Here is a 20,459-nt window from a genome sequence, read left to right as displayed (position 1 = left end):
ATTATACTTAATTTTGTTTTGAAAGAATTTAGTTTAAGATTGATGAAAGATGAAAAAATAAACAATAAATGCAATAAATTATGTATCACTCAACAAGCATTTATTAAGTTCTTACTATGTGCCAGGCACTGTGTTAAGTGCAAGGATACAAAAAAAAAGCAAAAAGACCGACCCTGCCCTCAAGAAGCTTACATTTTAATGGGACTTTCCTTTAGATTTCTTGATTTTGTACAGCTATCATTAGAACATAGGATGTCCATCCATTAGCCCTTGATTTGATCATAACCAGCCTGCTTCCTTTTCTGGTTATCCATCTTTCTCATAAAGTATTCTGTGTCAGTTTTCCTGCTTGACTTTGACTTTTCGTTGTAAGTTGCTACTTACAAACTTACCATGTTCCACTTCATTATCTTTTGGGTGACACAAAATTTTAATTCTCTGGAGACTGGTATTCTCTTAACTTGTCATCACAAAGCATTACTAGAAGATGAGTGATATTTCTAAAATGAGCCATTGTTGCAGGGACACTGAAAATACTTTACTATTTCTCAGAAGCAATCCATCCTGTTCTCATTTTCATGTTCAATCATGAATATGGATCACCGTTCACTTGAATGTCAGTCCACTGCTAGATCAGCTTCATGGTCTCTCCATTTAATTGCGTATCATAGTCTGGATAAAAGGCCTTCATCATTTCTTTTTTTCTACAGACTTTGTCCACTTTCATTTATTATTCTTAAATCCTGTTTTCCAAAATTTTTTGTGTCTTTCCTATGCTTATCACTACATCACCTACAATGAAATCACTTAATGATGTGTGTGTGTTGATTTAAAAATTTTAAACCTTTTAAAAATTTCTCTTTTTAACCTTTGCAAGAGACACTAAGACATAGACTATATCTTCCTGGTTGTCCTGAAAATTGCTAGCATGAGAACTACAATGGGAGAAGTCTATGGATCTTATGAAATGTTGTTTGTTTGTTTGTACTGGTTTTGAGGGTACAATAAAACCAATTCTCCTTATCCCAGGAGAACTTGGAAATTATTCTTCTATTTAGTTGCAACTTCTTTTTGTCATTTGGTTTCATTTATTGGAAGAATGTTAAGACTAACAGGATTCATTCACTCTAGTGAAATTTATGTCTACTGGAGAATAGCTCACATTTAACAACTACAAGTTTCTCTGATTTGTTAAATATTAAAAATAGCAGCTGCAGAAAACACTAAGAAAGCTATAAGACTTTAGTATATCATATTGCAGGTAACATAATATAATAACTATAAAAACAGTTTTTATTTACTCTGAATTTCCTGTAGTTTAAGGAATCATGGTGTAGTGATAGGAATATTAGGGAACTTAGAGCTTTGGTATAGAAATCATGAAGATTCTATTCTAGTCTTGCCTCTCCCATTAATGTATTACTCTATCTCTTTTGAGCTTCAATACGCTCATTTGCAAAAGGAATTGATCTACATAATTTCCTTATAATATCAAAATTTCTATTAACTTACATAACACATAAAATTGATAATTACAAATGATTCTTAAAAGTTATATATTATTTAACAGAAAATATACTATTTATATAATTTTCATAAACATTAAAATATTTAAATGCTATCTTTCATCAGAAAATATAGCAGATTTCTGTATCTTCATTTAGCACTTAGTAATTACCTTGTATTGCATCTTAAGAAATTTACTTACGTTCCATAAAATAGGGCCCAGGTTCAATTCTCCATACAATTTGTCCTTTTTGTGTCCCAGTCACACCTCGGTTTTTGGAATCCCAAAAGTTGGCTGGAGAATTCTCATCTAGGAAAACCAAAGACAAAAACATCTCTTTAGCTAGAATCATGATTGTTTCTCCCTTTCAAGATCTTAAAAGTCTAATACAATTTCTGTGACAGAGGAAGGGATAACAAAGAAGAAAGAAAAAAAACAGAGGAAAGAATACTATTATTATTGATCATAAAACTGTGCTGAGTTCATGAGAAAATTATGCTATATTTTTTTCAAATGGACCCTCACAGCCACAAGTCATTCTTTTTATATCTCCCTAATCAGTTCAGTATCCCACTCACTACAGTGAGTGGCTTTTCCATGCCCTTTTTTCCTTTCTCACTATCACTCAGTCTCCCCCCAGTTTCTTCTCTGGGAACTTTTATTCTAGTCCTGCCCTCTCACTAATTAGATTGTACTAAATATATTTTTGTATCTCTCTTGTCTCACATGAAAAGATGGACTGTCTACCTGCCAAGATAAACCCCCCCATTAAAAAGTTCTCCAACAGATTATAACCTTCATATAGAGTACCCCAAATTCTTAGAGCAACTTTAAGCTATTAATACCTTTTTAAACATTATTCTTCATTCTCTCCTTGTCTGCCTTTTACTGGCTGCTTCTTTGCTACCTAAACATAAGACAATGTCTTACTCATTCTGAAAAAACCCTTCACTTTATTCATCAATTCCTATAGTACTGTCCTATATTTCTTCTCACTTTCATAGCTAATACTCTTGAGAAGGCTACCTACAATTAGTGTATTCCTTTCTTTTCTTCTTACTCTCCTTAACACTACAATCTGGCTTCAGATATTATAACTGAAACTGCTCTCTCCGAAGTTACCAATTAACTCAAAGCCTTCTCTCAATCCTCATCCTTCTTGATCTCTCTTTGATGCCTTTGATATGGGCTAGCACTAATCTCTTTCCTCACCCCTAGTCTAACATCTTCAAGTGCCTATTGGATATCTCAAATTGCATGTGTCAATGAATTCTTCTGAAACTCACCATGTCAAAAACTGAACTCATCATTCTTCCTAAAGTCTCCCTCTTTTCTATTTCCCTATTAATGTTAGGGTTATCCCCATATTCCTAGTGCTCCTTGTTCACAACCTACATGTCATCTCTGATTCCTTCCTCTATTTCACCATAACCCAATCTGTTGCCAAGTCTCATAGATTCTACCTTCATAACATCTCTCAGACATGTCCCCTTCCCTCTGACACTGCTATCATCTTGGTGCAGATTCTCATCATTGCCTGACGCTATTGCAATAGCAATGCCCTCAGTGATTTTTCAGTCTTTCCACATTCTAATACAACTTTCACTTAGCTGTCAAAGTGAGCTTCCAAAATGCAAGTGTGACTGCATCATCTCTCTGTTCAAAAAATTCCAGAGCCCTCTTCTTATGTCTAAGATCATATATAAAATTCTCTGCTTGTTTTTGCAGTACTTTGTTTATAACTTGGTCCCTCCCTGTAATTCGAGTCAGCCTCCTCTCTATATACTCTAAAATCCTGATACTGATCTCTTTGTTCTCCTGACTCAATGCACTTTAATGCTTGTACAAGATGCCTGAAATTCTCTTTCTATTCATTCATGCATACTAGATTCCCAGGTTTCTTTCAATTATCAACTAAAATTACATTTTCTCTAAGAAGGCTTTCCCAGTCCCTTAAAGCCTGTTATTTCTTTCTATGATTTTCATTCTCTCTCCCCCTTCCTCTCTTCTTCTTTCTCACCCTCCACTTCTCCTTAACATTCTATCCCTCCCTCTTCCTTTTCTTCTTCTTCTCCCTTTCCCTCTCTGCTTCCTGACCCTGTCCCTTCTGCCCTGCTCTTCCTCCCTCCTTTCTTCTCTTCCTCTCACTCTCCCCCTTTCCATTCTCCTCTCCCTCCCTCTTTCCTTCTCTCTCTCGCGCTCTCTCTTCTCTTCTCTTCTCTTCTCTTCTCTTCTCTTCTCTTCTCTTCTCTTCTCTTCTCTCTCTCTCTCTCTTTCTCTCTCTTACTTTCTCTCTCTCTTTTTTTTTTCTCTCTCCCCCCACCTCTCTCTCTCATGCTATATGTTTGCATGTTACTTATCCCCTTATCCTCTTTTGGATAGGAACTGTTTTTGCTATATTTAATATTGTCAATACAACACAATGCCAGGCATAGAATAAGTGCTTAGTAAATGATTGTCGACTTCATTTAACTATTGGGCACTTTCTCCAAATACTGTATAATAGTAAGTTCATATGTCAAAGGGGCATTGAAAAAATTGCAATATGTTGAATTTCTTCCTTCCTAATTCACTTTTTTGTGGAGTAGAAGATGTTGCGAGATCTTTTTGTGCTATAATGAAATTAACAATAACTCATAACTCTATAGCATTCTAAGATTTGCCAAGGATCCTCATATATGTCTTTCCCCAGTTTACAAATGAAGAACCTAAGGTTCAAAAAAAAAAATGTGACTTCTTAGGATCATGCAGATAATAGGCTCAATGCAAGTTTAGTACTTTTTCTTTGCTACAATACAGGCAAAAGAAAAAAGGAGCGCCAACAAAAGCAGATACATGTCAAAGGTATGAATATTACTCTCAAAAAACTAAGGAAAAAAAAAACTATAGAAGGGCCAAGGGACCAAAAGTAGAAGCACAGGTGGTGCTTTTTTTTGGTGGTGATTGGGAGTTGAGCCTAATCTGAGGGACCTATGCAGAGGCTCAAGGGCAAGAGTTTTCTTTGCTCTCTAGATCACAGCTTCTAAAAATTTTTCCACTTATGACCCCTTTTTTACCAAAAATTTGTGCATGACCCCATGTCAAATTTGAGCCCAGATTTGTCTAACAGCATTCACGCCTATGTACTGAAAAGTGTGCATGTTGTGTGTTTTAGAACCAAGGCTGCAGTAAAATCACACAATGCAACAGAACACTACCAGAAACACCTCAGATTCATTATGCATTTGATTTTGAATTAATTTTCAGTCATTGCATTCAGAAGTCTTTTACTATTGCCAAATTTTTGTGACCCTCCTATATTCAGTTATACAGGCCCATATAGAGTTACAACCCACAGTTTAAGAAACTTTGCTATAAAAGATAATAGCTGGAAAATAGTAGTTTTGCAGATGTTTACTCAAAACAAGATGCAATTGTATTTTTAGGATAAGGTATACAAGCAATTTAAGGAAAATTGACTATAGCTGATAGAAGAGTTGATATAAACGCTGGGAGGGGGTGAGGCAGTGTAAGTAAAAATGGACACAATTTCAGAGCTGGCAATTATGTAGGATTTTACAGTTTTACAAGACTATACTGAGAAGTAGAGAGAGACAATCATATCATACACAGGATTTGAATCTAACTGAGCCTTCCTTACTGTGAAGCTTTAAGTTTGCAAAGGGCTTTACCATATTGCCTCACTTAATTCTAAGAACTCTAGGAGGTAGATGTTCTTGTTATTTATATTTTACATATGAAGAAGAGAAGGCGAAAATGAAGCAGAGGTAAAGACACTTGGCTAGGGTAATAGCTAATAAATACTGAGGGTATATATGAACTCGTCTTCTCAACTCCTTATTTACTGCCCTTCCTGGCTGCTTCTGAAGACCTCGTTAGGCATACGGAGGTCAAATAAACTTGTCCAAACTTACAAGATGTCAATGGCAGATTTAAAATTTGAATACTGGTCCTCAGGCTCCAAAGTGGTTGCTCTTTTCTGGTTCCCCCAGAGCAAACATACTGTTTGGACTTAATTCATTTAATAGAACCCCTGGGACTAGGCTAAATTCCTTATTGCTTATGGAAGATCTTAAAAACCTTGTCCTCCAACTTTGTTGGGGAAGATTAGTGAGTTAACTTAAGCTTTGTTTTCCTCATTTGTAAAATGGATATAAATCTTTTTCTTTCCTAACAGTCCTCATTTTTTTTCCCATGACCCCACAATGTCTCTTCAGGTACCAAGGAAGCTTTCTGAGCAAGTCTTTAATTTGACATAATACCAGAAGCAAAACTAAGCATTATGATAATAGTAGAGATGATCAAAAGAATCACTCATCCCACACCCTATGTATTTAGCTCTTGAAGCATTTACACTTTAGTTTATCTCACTAATATCACCTATAAGTTGACAAATAATTATATTCTAATTAAAAACTTTTTTTTACAGAAGAGACTATGCTTATTATAATAGATCTTAAATAATAAGGGACCACTATCCTTTGGATGTCATGAACTGTAGATACAAGGTTTCTAAATAAAATAACCAACCAGTTCTAGAAATATTTGCCTTTTAAAATCCCAAGTGATTGATATATTGATAGGAGAGAGTGCAGTATAGTGGAAAGAGCCCCCTCCGGAATCACAGGGACCTGGGCAAATCAGGGAGGCAGAAGGAGCCAATAAGAAAGAAAGAACTGATCAATAAGATGCCACACTGAGGAACCATAGGCAGCTACAGAGATGGCAGAACACCATCTGTCAGGATAGGACCAAGTTTGTGACAAAAGACTGTGCCCCAGGAAATATGGCTTTGAAGAGAAATAAGCCTTTTGTTTTGTGCAGTTTTTCTCACTTTAATTTTTCTAGTATCTTCTATAAACTCATAGAACCATATTTTTAAAATTAAAAAAATTGGGGCTCCTATAGCAGCTCTGAAAAAATATGTCTAAAAAGTTTTGTAAAATGTGATTGATATCAGCCTCTCAAATTCTAGTGAAGGTCATCCAAGAAATTTGATTTTTAAAATTATATAGAAATACCTAATGAAATGGATGCTATATAGTATATACAGAATAAACCACAAGATGACTACATTATAAATAATTGCCATCTTTAAAAAATGAAAAATATGGAAATAATTATAACAAAAGATTTTTTTTTCTCCAAACACTGTCCTTTTGCTATTTTTCTTGAATTTTATATTTTAGCTGTTGGGTAGGAGGCAGTGAGGTGGAAAAGAGAAGAGAAAGCTTTATAAAAACCTGACAGTTGGGTGGAAATTGGCAACCAAAATGGTTTGGGGGTTGGTATTTTTCTCTTTCTTTTAACTTCTAGGAAAAAAAATCTTTTGTTTTTATTCATGGAAATTCAGTGTCCTCAGTTTTCCCACCTGTAAATTGAAGGGCTTATGTTACCCATGATCATAGTTTTAGTTAGAAGAGGCCTAATCCTCAGAAGGTACCAAAGTGAAGTCCTTGGCATTCCCAATATTTCCTTTTCCTCAGCTTCTGATTTCAAAGAAGGAGGAAACAGATTCAGGGAGATTCTGTGCCATCAGAGACAAAGTCTGAAAAGGTTTTCTCTTTCATGGAATCCCAGGTTCACTCTCTTCTAGCATCTGTGTTTCCCTCTGCATCTCCACAGGACCATCTCCCACCTCAAGAAAGACCACAAGCTATAAAGCTAGAAAGGACCTCACAGATCAACTCATCTAATCTCATTTTACCAACAAGGAAATCCAGAGAAGCAACTTGCTCAAGTTCCCATTAGTAACACGTGGAAATAAAACTCACACTTTCTGCCCTCAAATCCAGTACTCTTTACATTATACTGTGAAACTAAAATGTGGAATTGGACAGCTACAGAGTGAAAAGAAGGCAAAGGATACAAGAGCTAATTGACTACCATCAGTGCCATGAAATTTTTCTCTTATAAATAAAAAAACTGAGGCAGCCTTTGTATGAGTGATTAGAGAGCTGTCCTCACAGCTTGGTTTAAATCCCACCTTTGACCCTTAATGGCCATGTGGATCTGGGTAAATCACATAACCTCAGTACTCCAGCAGCAATCTGAAATTGTGATATTTGCAGGGGAAAAAAGGTGTTTACTTGTTCTTATAGGAGTATCCTCATTTGGAAATTCTCTGTATCAGTGAAATAGGTTTAGTCCTTATTCCAAACCTAAATAAAAATGGTCCCAGATTTACTTCCACAAAAATCCTACTCCAATGTCTCATCATGGTGTGAACCTGTCTATGACTTTGGGAAGGGAAAGCCAGAAAACTCAGGTTCTAATATGCCCTACCATATTGGAAAGGCTTTTCTAATAAGCTCATCAATGGAATACACATGCATATGTAAATACAGAGATATACATATGAAAACATTCATATACACTCATGTGTACATACAGAGGCATATACACAAATGCACTTATGTTTACCTATCTATATGTGTGTGTGTATATATCTCTAGATATTGGTCTCTATATGTAGATATAAATGTAGAGAGAATCAAGGACAGACAGACAGACAGATGCTAGCCTAGCTACATATGACAAAATTTTTGGAGGTCCCAAGGCACCTCTGTAAAATAGATATCAAGTTTTAAAAGATAAGCTTCTCCAGTAAGATACAAATTACATGAGAACAAAGACTTTTATGTTTGTTTCTGTTTCTGTCTTATATGAAAAGCATGTAATGTCAGGTAAGATATAACTGAAAAAATGTAGGTGGTGCCATAACAAAACATACCAAGAAAAACTCAAGAAAATTTTATTAAGTTTAATGAAGTGTATAGTCAAGAAGCATTTATTAAGTAATCACTGTGCTCCAAATACTGTGCTAAGCTCTCACTAGATGAAGAGAGACAAACTAATTCCTACTCTGAAAAACCTCAACCTAGATTCAAGAAAGGGGAAACACAAAACTGATAAAATTATAGATCTTTAAAGTGTGGGAATAACTAAGATATTTTACATACCATATCTTTAAAAAAAAAAATAAGAGTGGAATAAGAGAGAAAATAAGCTTATAGGAGAAAAGAAAGGGGATATGGAAGAGGAGACCCCAAAAGATAACTGGCCAATTTTAATATTCTTTTTAAAAAATTTAATGTCTGTCTGGATATAGTGTACCCAAAATTTTACTCTGAGTTTTTTCTCCCTTCTGTTGAGCTTTCCTTTAGTTATCCAGAGGAAAGAGATAAAGTGTGCAATTATTTTGTGAATTCAAACTTTTCTTCCTTATGATTAAGTTAGTTTTTTAAAAATGTTCCTATATGATAATCAAATAAAACTCAAACTCACGATGGGTGTGTAGAAATACTTTTTGGTCACATTCCACAGCATACACAGCTCTATTTTAATGATTTGGTGATGAGGGAGCGGCAAAGATATTATCTTTCAGATAAGCTCTTTAGAGCCTCAAGACAAGCTGAGAAATAGGTCCCTTCCTATTACAAATCACATGACTTCAAAGCCACCTGGTTCAAGAACTTAAGCACAATCCTAAAAACAGGATAGCCAGTTGCACCTGTGTACTTACCGCAAAAGGTGGTATCAGGTGTCTTTCTCCTCTACCTGCTCTTGGTCCCCTTTTTTTCCTACTTCATGATACCCTTAAAGGAGTTAGATTGCCACAATAGTGCTGTGCCCTGAATATCTCTGCATATATTCTCCCTTGTATCTATTTAATATCTCCTTTCCTTCATCTTCTGGTTTCATTAGATGAATGAAAGGGTGGTAAACAAGTGCATTTTTAGGGAGATATAAAAAGTAGTAGGTTGTGATTTAAATGTCACAAAACCTGTGTCCAGTGTTAGTTGAAAGGACCAAAATTTCTACAAGATTGTTATGATAGTACTATTGAATCTTTTGTTTAAAACAGTATAAAATATTTCAGATATTATAATTACATAACTCAAATTTAATGATTTTTCCAAAATTTCCCCAAACTCTGTCTCTTTTCAATACTACACACACACACACACACACACACACACACACAACATAAACACGAACAAGATTTTACAGCTGGATGGCCTACAACTACTTACTTCAACCCAAATCTGGAAAAAACATCTCCTCTACAACATGCCTTTGCTTGAAGACCTCCAAAAATGGGGAAACCCACTTCTTCCAAGCTGTGAAGTTTTCCCTTATTTCAAATCTGACTCTGCCTTTTTGCAATTTCTATCCTTTGGGTGCTAATTTTACCCTCCTGGCATTGAACATGTAGCAGTGAAAGTCAGTTGTTTGGAAATCTTTTTCCTCCATTGCTAGAAAATATACTGCCAGCTTGACTTAAACATAGAATAAAGAAGGGACTGGAGTCAAGATTAGGCAAACTATGTGAAACCTTACCTAATATCATATGACTAATTTCAAGCAAAATTTGGGCACATTTTCTTAAACAAATCCTATCTCAGCTAATAAGAGATTTCATAATAAAACCAGAGACCACTATGTTTCAGTCTTTCACAGCTGTTAAAAATCATAGGTGTAGAAAGTCATAGCCACGACAGAGTTATTTTTAGGACTATTTTTTTTTTTTTTTTTTTTTGCTAAAAAGACTTTTTTTTCCTAGTATGGAATAATATCTCAGAAGAAATCTTTTGATACATTCTTGTAAATGAAAAAATATTATTTGTATAGATTTACAAAAACCAGGGGATCACATTTTACTCACCAAAGCTAAAACTGTATAATACAATATATTGGGAAAGCAGAACAACGCACCTGCCTTGGGTTGAATTCTAGACCAGCATTAGAGGAGTTGGCATTGATTACATTCTTTTTATACAATTTTAGCCCAAAAATTTCCAGGATCCTCCAGACATATACATTAGTGCTCGCTCATCATTTTTTTCCCTAGCTTTGGTTGTTTTCTCTCTTCTATCTATTCCCTTCAGCAAACAGAAATTATAAAGTAGCTTTCATGATGAATCATATATTTTCAGAAAAAAAAAATGTGTCCAAGTGTATTTAAAGGGTCAAATATTGCCAGAGGCTGTAGTTATCAAGAAGCATTACTCAAGATTCGAAATGATGCCTTTAGGAAGAAATGCTCTAAAATTCTATGGTTCTTCACATTTCTTCCATCCATTAGTTCTGATTTGACAAAACACACTTCTCTCTGTGGCCAAAGTTTAAAATACATTTTCATTTAAAAAAATGAAAAAGGGAAGGCAGAAGGAAAATATATCATTAACTTAAGCTAAAAAAAAATTTGAAAAAAATATAGGCCCAATATGTTATAAAGACCAACTGTCATAGAAGTGATTTACAAAGCAAAATGTTCTACAACAAACCTCACAGTCATTACAATCTCATATTCTTCTTTAATTTCTTGAAAAAAAATTTTTTATAGAAATACAGGTGTAACTAATTCAAAATTCTAAAACCAAGCAATAAGAGTTTTTATGTACCTACCATGTGCCAGTAAATGTACCAGACAATACCAGGCACTGGGAATATAAGTCCAAAGAATAAAACAAAACCTATTCCCAAAGAACTTGCATTCTAATGGGGAAGAAAAATACATATAAAAACATATTCAGTATAAATGTAAATTAAATACCAATACATACAAATAATTATGTACAGGATAGTTTGAGTAGAAAGTCACTAATGGTTTCTTGATGCTTATGTTGCATATTGAAGGAAGAAAGGATCCTGAGGAAGAAATCAGGAAAGAGTATATCTCCTGCATATGGAATGACTAGTTTAAAAAGCAAGAAAGTGAAAGATGGTAAGTCATGAGCAAGGTTATTAAAAAAAATTGCCTGTATTTCAAACAGCAAAAAAGTGTGATATCCAATGAGGCTAAAAATACATGGTAGGGCCAGACCTAAAAAGCTTAGACACAACAGGAAGTCCTCAAATTGATTGAGTAGGGAAGTCAAATGGTTGATTAGTATTTAAGGGAAATTACTTTGGCAGCATGGAGAGGGCCATGAAACAATTTCAACATTCTCTTTGTCAAGACCAACCTCCTTTAAACCACTTTCCAAGCTATACCATATTCCTGGAAGACCCACTCTTTCCACTTGTCCATCTGCTCTCCTTTTCCCCTCCTTCTTCTAACTCTAATTTTTTTTTGTCTTCTCATGAAATTTTCCTGAAGTAATCCAAAGAAAAATGACTTTCTTCAATCCTGTTTTTTTCCCCAGATTATAAATTAAAATTTGTCAAGTTTAAGAACTGTACCCTTATCTTGAACATACCTTTTTTTTTTACAATTGGTATCTTTAGCCATCTTTATGATAGTTTTTAAATTATTTTGAATATTAATTATTATATCAAGATGTGAACATTATATTAATATAGAAACATTTGCAGTATAGAATCATGCATTATATATAATTGACAATATATTAATATAGTATTAGTATATAATGGCATAATTTATTATGATTAATTTATTATTATTTTGAATATCATAGCTATGATTTGATTGTTGTAGGGCACTGTTTTAGACACTGAAAAATTAAGTGACTTGCTTAGGACAACTAGAAGCATATCTTCATATATATTTTAAATATGCATTGTCTTACTTGAAATATAAATATGCAGAAATCTTTTATGCATAACTCTTGGTACAGTTTTATCATAACTATCATAAAGACAACAACTAATCTACTTATGTCCCATTGGAAGCAATGTTTTGTTTTTCTTTAAATAACCAAATACCTTCATTTCCTAATTTCATTTCTTTCTTACCCTTTTAAATACACACATACATTATCTTAGTCTGAATTTTTTAAAAAAGTTTCAATTATATTTTGTTTGAACATATTCTGCTTTTTTTTATTCACCAAATGATCCAGTATCATGCGTTAAGTTCTTAGCCACATAATACATAGTTATGTTATGCTATAACCATTCAGGGGAAATAAGGTTAGTGCTGCAGAACTTTTGAATAGGTTACTAAGAGTATATAACATGCTGAATTCAATAGAGGTTATACTTATCTAAATCTACATTAACTAGGACCCCTATAAGGAATCATGGGGTATTTAGAGAAGTGCTACCATTCCCCTATGTGACAAAATCAAGATTCTAGGGACATATAATCAATGGAAGATTCCTTAGCCACAAACACTCTGAAAAGTACCCAAGACCTACAATGAGATTTTAATTAAATATTTTCCATTATTCCCTTTTAACAGTTAGCAACAAGTAAACACTACTAAAACCACAAGGTAAACAAGCTATTTTCAACATTGGGTGAAGTTCTTAGAGAATTTTTGGATCCTCCTGGAAGTTAATGTTATTCTTATATAGCAATTCTCACTTTGAGGCTTCTCTGTGCTTGAGTGGGTAATGAGCTTTATTTAATTACATAATTATGAAATATAACACATAGGTTATCTTTGGGAATTGGGATTGACATCTATTAAGGGCTTGTTTTATTTAGCGATCAAGACAAAGCTCTTTGAATTGACAATTCAATACTACAAATATCTATTTAGTGCCTCCCATATGCAAGACACCAGGCTTAAGCTATATTAGAGAAAACAGTCCTTTCCCTCAATGAATATAGAGAGTACTGAAAGATCCCATCCTCTTCTCTGAAATTCAGACCACAAAGAATTTTTGTTCTATTCCTATCTTCCTAATTGTCACACATTGTCCTCTAGAACATTTCTCCATCTTCTGGTTCTGTGGCCTGGTTTTAGTTATCTGGCTTAGTCTTTTTCCTCTTTTCCAACCCATTCTCTCATTCTTTTCACCTTAAACATACATTTTCATGACTAATAAATTTCTTGACATCTCCCTCTATTCTACCCACCTATCAGCAACTACTACACCTAAGAATTTGTAATCAGCTGGGAAAACATTAGCTCAAAAACCCTGAATACTAAAATTGTCCTCTCTAATTCCATACTTTTCCTAAGCTTATTCTTTTGATTTATAATGAGTACTACTCCCTTGACCCCATGCCCTTTTGTTCTGCAAAGAATCCCTTATTCCTGTCCGTGCTCTATTTAGATTTCATTTGCTTCCCTGATGACCCAATAGTCAGTCACTCCAACAACACATTTGGCATCAACCTACAATTATTGTCCAAGTGCTGCTTAGAGCCAACTTTAATGTTTCTCAGGCTGACTTTTATTTGACTGCTCACCTGAAACTTAGGTTAATTATCAGTTTATTTGTTATTACATGGAATCTTTAAAATTCTGGTTTGTTTTTAGATATTATAATGTGGGCATTGCCAGACAATAGTTAAGAATTTTAACAAGAAAACAATGTTTTTTTTCCCCCAGTAGGTAAAAGGTAGGGCCTGCCCTCATCGTTACTTCCAAATTAGTCCTATGTCTTGTACCCCCAAAACTATAAAACTATAAAATGATGTCCATGAATTGTCAAAAGGATTTGACATCCACAAATATTTTAAAGTTATGCATTTAATTTATATTTTTAATAAGTCTAATTGGATATCAAGCCTTCAAATAACAGGACTCTAGACAGGAGAAAAATAAATAAATAAATCACAGATTTAGATATCCTTTCCTACACTTTGTATGCTCTACAGATCACTCCATTCCTTTAAGTTCAGGGTTCTGTTCTTAAGTTTAAAATGAAACAAATCAATTCTATCAAGTCAAAATAACAGCATTTAGGATGTGTTTCACTATGCATACCCGTCTACACTAGGCTGAAACTGTGTGTTTTTATAGGAACTAAGGACTAGTGAGCCCTTTCAGAGGTAAACCACAGCTCAGGGCCCACCTCTGACATATTCACTAGTGTTTTTCTGGGCAAATCACTAATTATTTTTCTAAGATTCACTCTACATAGAGAGTGAATCTTAGAAAAATAATTTTTATATATATACATACATACATATCTACACATACAGAAATGCAAAGTAGGAACAAGTTTCATACAGGCAATTTATTCAGCTGGGAGCTCCTCATACCAATGATATCATCATCATCACCATTTGAATTTGTATTTTAAGTTTTTTACAAATATCTATTTGATCCTCACAACAACCTTGGGAGATAGGGGCTATTAAGATCCCTATTTTATTGATGAGGAAGAAGAGGCAAAAAGCAGGTTACTTAACTTGTGCAGGACTATGTAGCTAGTGAGTGTCTGAAGTCATACTTCATCTCAGGCCTTGAGGACTTCAGTCCAGTGTTCTATCCACTATGCTGCATAGGTCCATTCCCTAGCCTCCCTACTGAAGTTTATATAGTCTATACCTTATTCCAATTCCTTTAGTTTTGAGGTTTCTATTCTTAAGTTAAACTTTTAAGAATTGATTTTCCTCTCAAATCACAAGAGCAGTGGCTAGAATGTTTCACTATGTATATCTTTCCACATAAGCTTTAGATCGAAATACTTTGTATTTTTACATCATCGGTAAAATGTTCTGAGAATGAAACTTCCTAATCCATCAAAAACATCACAGATGATTCCAAGTTTATGTGGTCATGAAGTCTATTCTTAATGCAACAACAATTACTACAGCAATCAGAGAGACAGACATCATCCTTTTACATTCTTATTCAGAAAAGGAGTCAAACACACCAGAACTGCCCCAGAGATTTGCAATATTGAAAAACTTTGACTTTCTGAAAATCTAGCCAGAATCTATTCTGTTGAGAGGGTGAAGGACAGTTGTATTCACTTTCCCTAGCCATACTATGGGAGAATGGATCATTTGCAAGCACACTGCAGAAAGGATGACAGAAAGAACTGTAAATAACCCCAATACCTGCTTTATCACAAAGCAAACCTGGAAAGAATGGAGAACATGTCACTGCACAGGGAAATCTTACCTCGTGTTATCCCAGAGGGGCTCTGCCTTTTCCACAGCTAAGTGCATCCATCATTTCAGCCCAGATTCGTGAAGCGGCAAATAAGAAAAGTAAGTCCGTCTCCGAGAGTTCATTTCTCTTTTGCTAAACAATGGACCTATCTTCACAACATGCAAGGGAGTGATCAGGAAAGTTGTGTCCCAGGAGAGACAGTTCTATGCAGAGAGGAAGAAGTCATTCAAAGCTGATCCTTTCCTCTATCTGCTTCCCAGTTTCTGCAGCTGCTTCTCTTCCCTTTGTGAAAAGTGTCCAGTAATGGAGCATTTAAACTGGGTACTAATGAAATACTAGCTCATCAGGAGAGTTCTGCCCAGTTGAGAGAAAGCCTGACAACTCTCCTGCTTGAATGAAAGCTTATCTATGTTTAGGCATCCTAAGTAAAAAACAGAATTGTATTATGTCCCTTCAGCTCAGCCAGCTGTGGCCACTCCCCTGCAAAGGGTACAGGATGCAATCGGCCCATCCTCCCTCAGCTTCCTTCCTTTACTTTTCCATGGGAGAATTCCAAAGAACAAGCTGTGTGAACACACACACACATACACACACACACACACACACACACACACACACACGAGTGAAATGGAGTGCTATCAAATTAGCTTTTAAAAAAGTGTAACTGAGTTAGTTACACAATGAAATAGAACTCAGTGGACTTTGATAAATTAACGGGAATGAAACCAATTTCATTTAGAAGGAAGAGAAGAAGAAGGGAATAAGCATGTACATAGCACCTCATATATACTAAGTACTGTACTAAGCACTTGCACTTTACAAATATTATCTTATTTTATTTTCACAACAGCCCTAGGAGGTAGATCCTAATTTTATGCCCATTTCACAGATGAGAAAACTGAAGCAAGCAGGGATTAAATGACATGTTCATGGTCATGCACCTAATAAATATCTTAGGATAGGTTTAAATTCAGGTCTTTCTAACTCCAGACCCAGAACTATATCCAGCTCCAGCTCACCATCTTTCAGCTCACCAGCATAATTATTTAGTGAAATAGCTATATGGCATTCTAGCCAACACATGAGAGGAGAGGATAATGTGTAAATGAGTAATTAAAGGAGTGATCTCTAGAAGATCTCCCAAGTCTAACAGATTTGATGGCAAACTCCTGTCAAAGATTTGCTTTTAATACTAAAACTGCACAGTTTTAATAATACCAAATGCTGCACAGAGAGATAGGAGGATAACATGTGAGTAATGTTACATACTATCAGACATGGTCAATGTGTCACTTTATATTGCTTGACTACATTTCATTTTTACAAGGGAAGGCTCTATAATACAGGAGTATACTAGAAGAAATGTCTAAAAGAAAGACATCAATAAAACTTTTTACAAATAATAAATTGGATAAAAGCCATGGTTCTAGCTACTTCATTTTGTTACTTCATTTGTTAAATGAATGAATGTCCTTTTTGTATTGCAATTCGTGTCTCTCCACAAAGCACCTAATTTCACAAACAAGAGAAAAAAATTCTATAACTAATGGACCGCATGAGGAAAGAGAGGTTCATTGAATTTAAACCATTCATCATTGGGCTGCAATATTCTCCAACTACTTTATAACCCAGAAATTAAAGTGGTCCTGGAACTTTAAGAGGCTTCAAATGCAATGGGTGAGAGACTGAGTAGTAATGAGGACCTAGAACACCAGGATTGAACTCAAGAAGACTCAACTTCCTAAGTTCAAATGTAGACTTAAATACTTAACTGTGAAATAACTGTGAAATCCTGGACCAGTCACTTAACAATGTTTGTCTCAGTCTCCTCATCTGTAAAATGAGCTGGAGAAGAATATTGTAAACCACTTCAATATTCTTGCCAAGAAAACCCTAAAAAGGGTCACAAAGACTTTGGCATGATTGAAAAATTACTGAACAACATGAAACCAAAACCAAGGTTCATTTTCTTGTTCATTTGTCTAGTTCATTTCAAAATCTAGGAATACATTTTCTAAGAAAATAAGAACCTCCTACCTACCCCCCCCAAAAAAAAATCAAAAGATGCCGCCATCTTTACTGTGTTTACTTAGCTTAATCCTTAAATTCCTACTTGCTATGCCAGCCCCCCAAAATATATAGTGGAATAAAAATTATATTCACATATGAGCTTAGACTAAAGATATATTTTATCTAAGACACGTTAAATAAGACATACTGATGGCCCTTTCTTGGCTACGGGTGGAGCTTTGAGAAACACTTCAAGCACATCAGCCTATTTTATTTAAAGTGATATTATGTTCATCTACATCTTCAATCTTTATAGATCTAAGATGACTTTAATTGCTCTCTCTAGTTCACAGCCTTATACATTCCTCTCAAAGCCCATGAAAACTAAAGGAGAAATGAAAGGAGAAGTAAGAACACAGGGCACTTTGCATACTTCACATACTGTTGAAGGGATTACAACCCAAAAGATCATTTAAAGTAGCTCATATATAAAGTGATGTAAATTCTTGTATATATATACTTCTATCAGCATGGAGATGGTTTTGCAATACATATGACAGCCCATGTAATCATTATACAGTTACCTACAGGATAATTTATTGAATGTTACAAAGCTAATTAGTATTATTACAAATAGAATTTGAATCCAGATCTTCCTGGCTCTATCCACTATCTCATGCCATTTCTATCACCTAAAATATATGGCAGGAAGGAAAGTTCCATAGTCCTTATGTTTTATAAAATAGTCAAGTGAATCTGTTTTATTTTTCAGGTGTTCCTTCCAATTATGCACAATATCTGTTTCCCTATCCTATTTAACTCTTGTTCATGTTCAGCCAACAGTTGGAAAGAGATAATCCACTCATTGTTCTAAAAGCCTTTTTCACTTTTTGGCAATAGTTTAAGAGTACTAGGAGACACTCTAGCTATTCATCTGCAGTCCTTCATGTTTGTCACATAACCATTCTTGCTATAAAATTTCTTGATTCTTTCCTTTATTTGTTCCTCTTCAGAGTTCCCTATTGGTTATATGTTGTAGTCTGCTCATACCCACTATGCACCTCTCCTTTGTTCTCTGAATGCTACTCATCCTAAGTTTTTCAGAGACTGGTATTCCATGCCTCTGCAATATAGCAAAACTAATAGAATTTTACATTTAAAAACATGCTCATCTGCTTTTCTGAGTAGCTTAAGTGGGATCAGTGAAATGGCTTATTTAAGATAAAATACAAATTCCTTCCTTTGGCATTGAAAAACCTTTACAATCTGATTCTAATATTTATTCCAGGCTTTTTGCATAGAACTGTTCTTATATATTCCACCTCAAACCCATTAAAACTAAAGGTGAAAAGAAAGGAGTAGGAACACGGGGCATTTTCCATCTTCACATACTGTTGGATGAATTGCAATCCAGAAGAATGTGAAAGTAACTGTCAAAAATATGAAGTGAATACATTCAAGCCAACCCTGCTATATTTACTAAACTTCCAGAATGACATGTTGGGCATATAGGATACCTCACTAACCAAGCCTGGATTGCTTTTCCTTCCTCACTTCTACCAGGTAGCAACCCTCACTTTCTTCAGTGCTACCCTCAGGTTTCATATACATAAGGATTATCTTCATCCATACAGTTGCTATGATCTTTACTATCAATCAAACAATATATACTTATTAAAAACATAGTATAAAGATATGTAATGCTAAGCATTAGGGATACAAAAAACATTCCTTGCTCTCAAGAGTTTATAATCACTATTCACCAGTAATTTTATTTACCTTTGATATATTTCATAATTGCTTATCTGTTATATGTAAGCTCCTTAAAGGTAGGGACTGTTTTGTTTTATCCAGTGCCTAGCACAGTCTAGTCAGTTCTACTATAACATGAATTATTTGCTCCAAAAAATGATCACAACATACAAAATCACACAATAAAAGTTCCAAGCGCTTGTAGGGAAAATGGTATTAAGAGAACAACACAATAATTTCATCAATCACACATTTAAAAAAGAGATAGAAACCTAATAAAAATAGTAGCATTTTTATACATATTAAATTATTAAGAAATACATAAATATTACATACATAGTGACAGGTCCACTACTTTGGGCTGCTGGACAAGCTATATGCCTGGATCTAATGCCAAAGGGGCTCCAGATTGGCAAAATTGACAGAATTGAGAAGGTATGGTAGGAGAGGCAGCATAGGATGAGTTGCAGTTTGTGAGTTATTGCAAAGTGGTACAATTTTCTGCATTCTCCTTGTTTCTTGAGTAAGAAATAACATGTAAGCAAACTTGAAATTCTTGATATGCCCAAATTGGTACCCAATATAGCAATCATATTGTCACAGATTTATGTTGTTAAAACAAGTCTCATGGTAGAACTAACTGTACCTAATAAATGATTGCTGAATAAACACACATACAAAAGTATGGATACATAATGGAATGAGTCATAATAAATATAAATTAATAATAGATTATATTCAGATAATGCCTTAAGATTTAGGGACATATATGTACATATGTATAATTTACTAAAATACTATTTAATTAGAGTGGTTTCTTATTTCTTGGAAAATCTAATAAGCAGAGCAATGAAGAACAAAGGACAGAATTTTAGTTTGAAATTCAAATTTTTCAGGAAATTAGTGAGGAACACTCACTATATAAATGAATTCAAATTTAGAATGAGAAGAGTGAATAAAGGATTCCATGCTTCCTTGCAAAGCTCATTACTTTTCCTTTGTTTATAGACTTTACACATATTGTTTTTATGCTTTATGCAAATTGTAGACCACACAGTCCAATTCTGTTGGAATTTCTGTTAGAGATTTTTCAGTAACATGACATAGTAACTAGAATACTCTATTCTATATACAGTGGAAGACATCATTTAGGAATTTGTTTTCTTTATTTGTATTATATTGTGAACCTCATATGAATTTTGAAAAAGAAAAAATCACATAAAGAGAAAAATTGCTAAAGGATTAATAGTAAAATGAATGATGATTTGAGGATAAAAGTTTATATCTATTTAGCTTAGGAAGTCACATGTTTTCCAGCTCCAAATTGTGGTAAGGTATTGGAGCATCATGTAATAGACCTTTTCAGTTCTCAGTAATCACATTTTCCACCTACTAATTTATTAAGGGAAAAATGATATAACAGT

General features: G+C 34.4%; 1 protein-coding gene across 1 annotated transcript in view; it reads right to left on the bottom strand.

Annotated features, from left to right (window-relative positions):
- The window catches only part of HECW2 (HECT, C2 and WW domain containing E3 ubiquitin protein ligase 2), a 295,562-nt gene that overhangs the window by 191,654 nt on the left and 83,449 nt on the right, over window positions 1-20,459 (bottom strand). Inside the window, exon 2 of the mRNA XM_051985971.1 lies at window positions 1,709-1,816. Within this exon, the coding sequence (XP_051841931.1) occupies window positions 1,709-1,816 (108 nt within the window). The remainder of the gene's footprint in view (window positions 1-1,708; window positions 1,817-20,459) is intronic.

The sequence above is a fragment of the Antechinus flavipes genome, chromosome 3 (genome assembly GCF_016432865.1).
Source record: "Antechinus flavipes isolate AdamAnt ecotype Samford, QLD, Australia chromosome 3, AdamAnt_v2, whole genome shotgun sequence".
NCBI lineage: Eukaryota > Metazoa > Chordata > Mammalia > Dasyuromorphia > Dasyuridae > Antechinus > Antechinus flavipes.
Note: the sequence above shows the minus strand (reverse complement) of the source record. Positions and strands in the feature narration are given on the sequence as shown.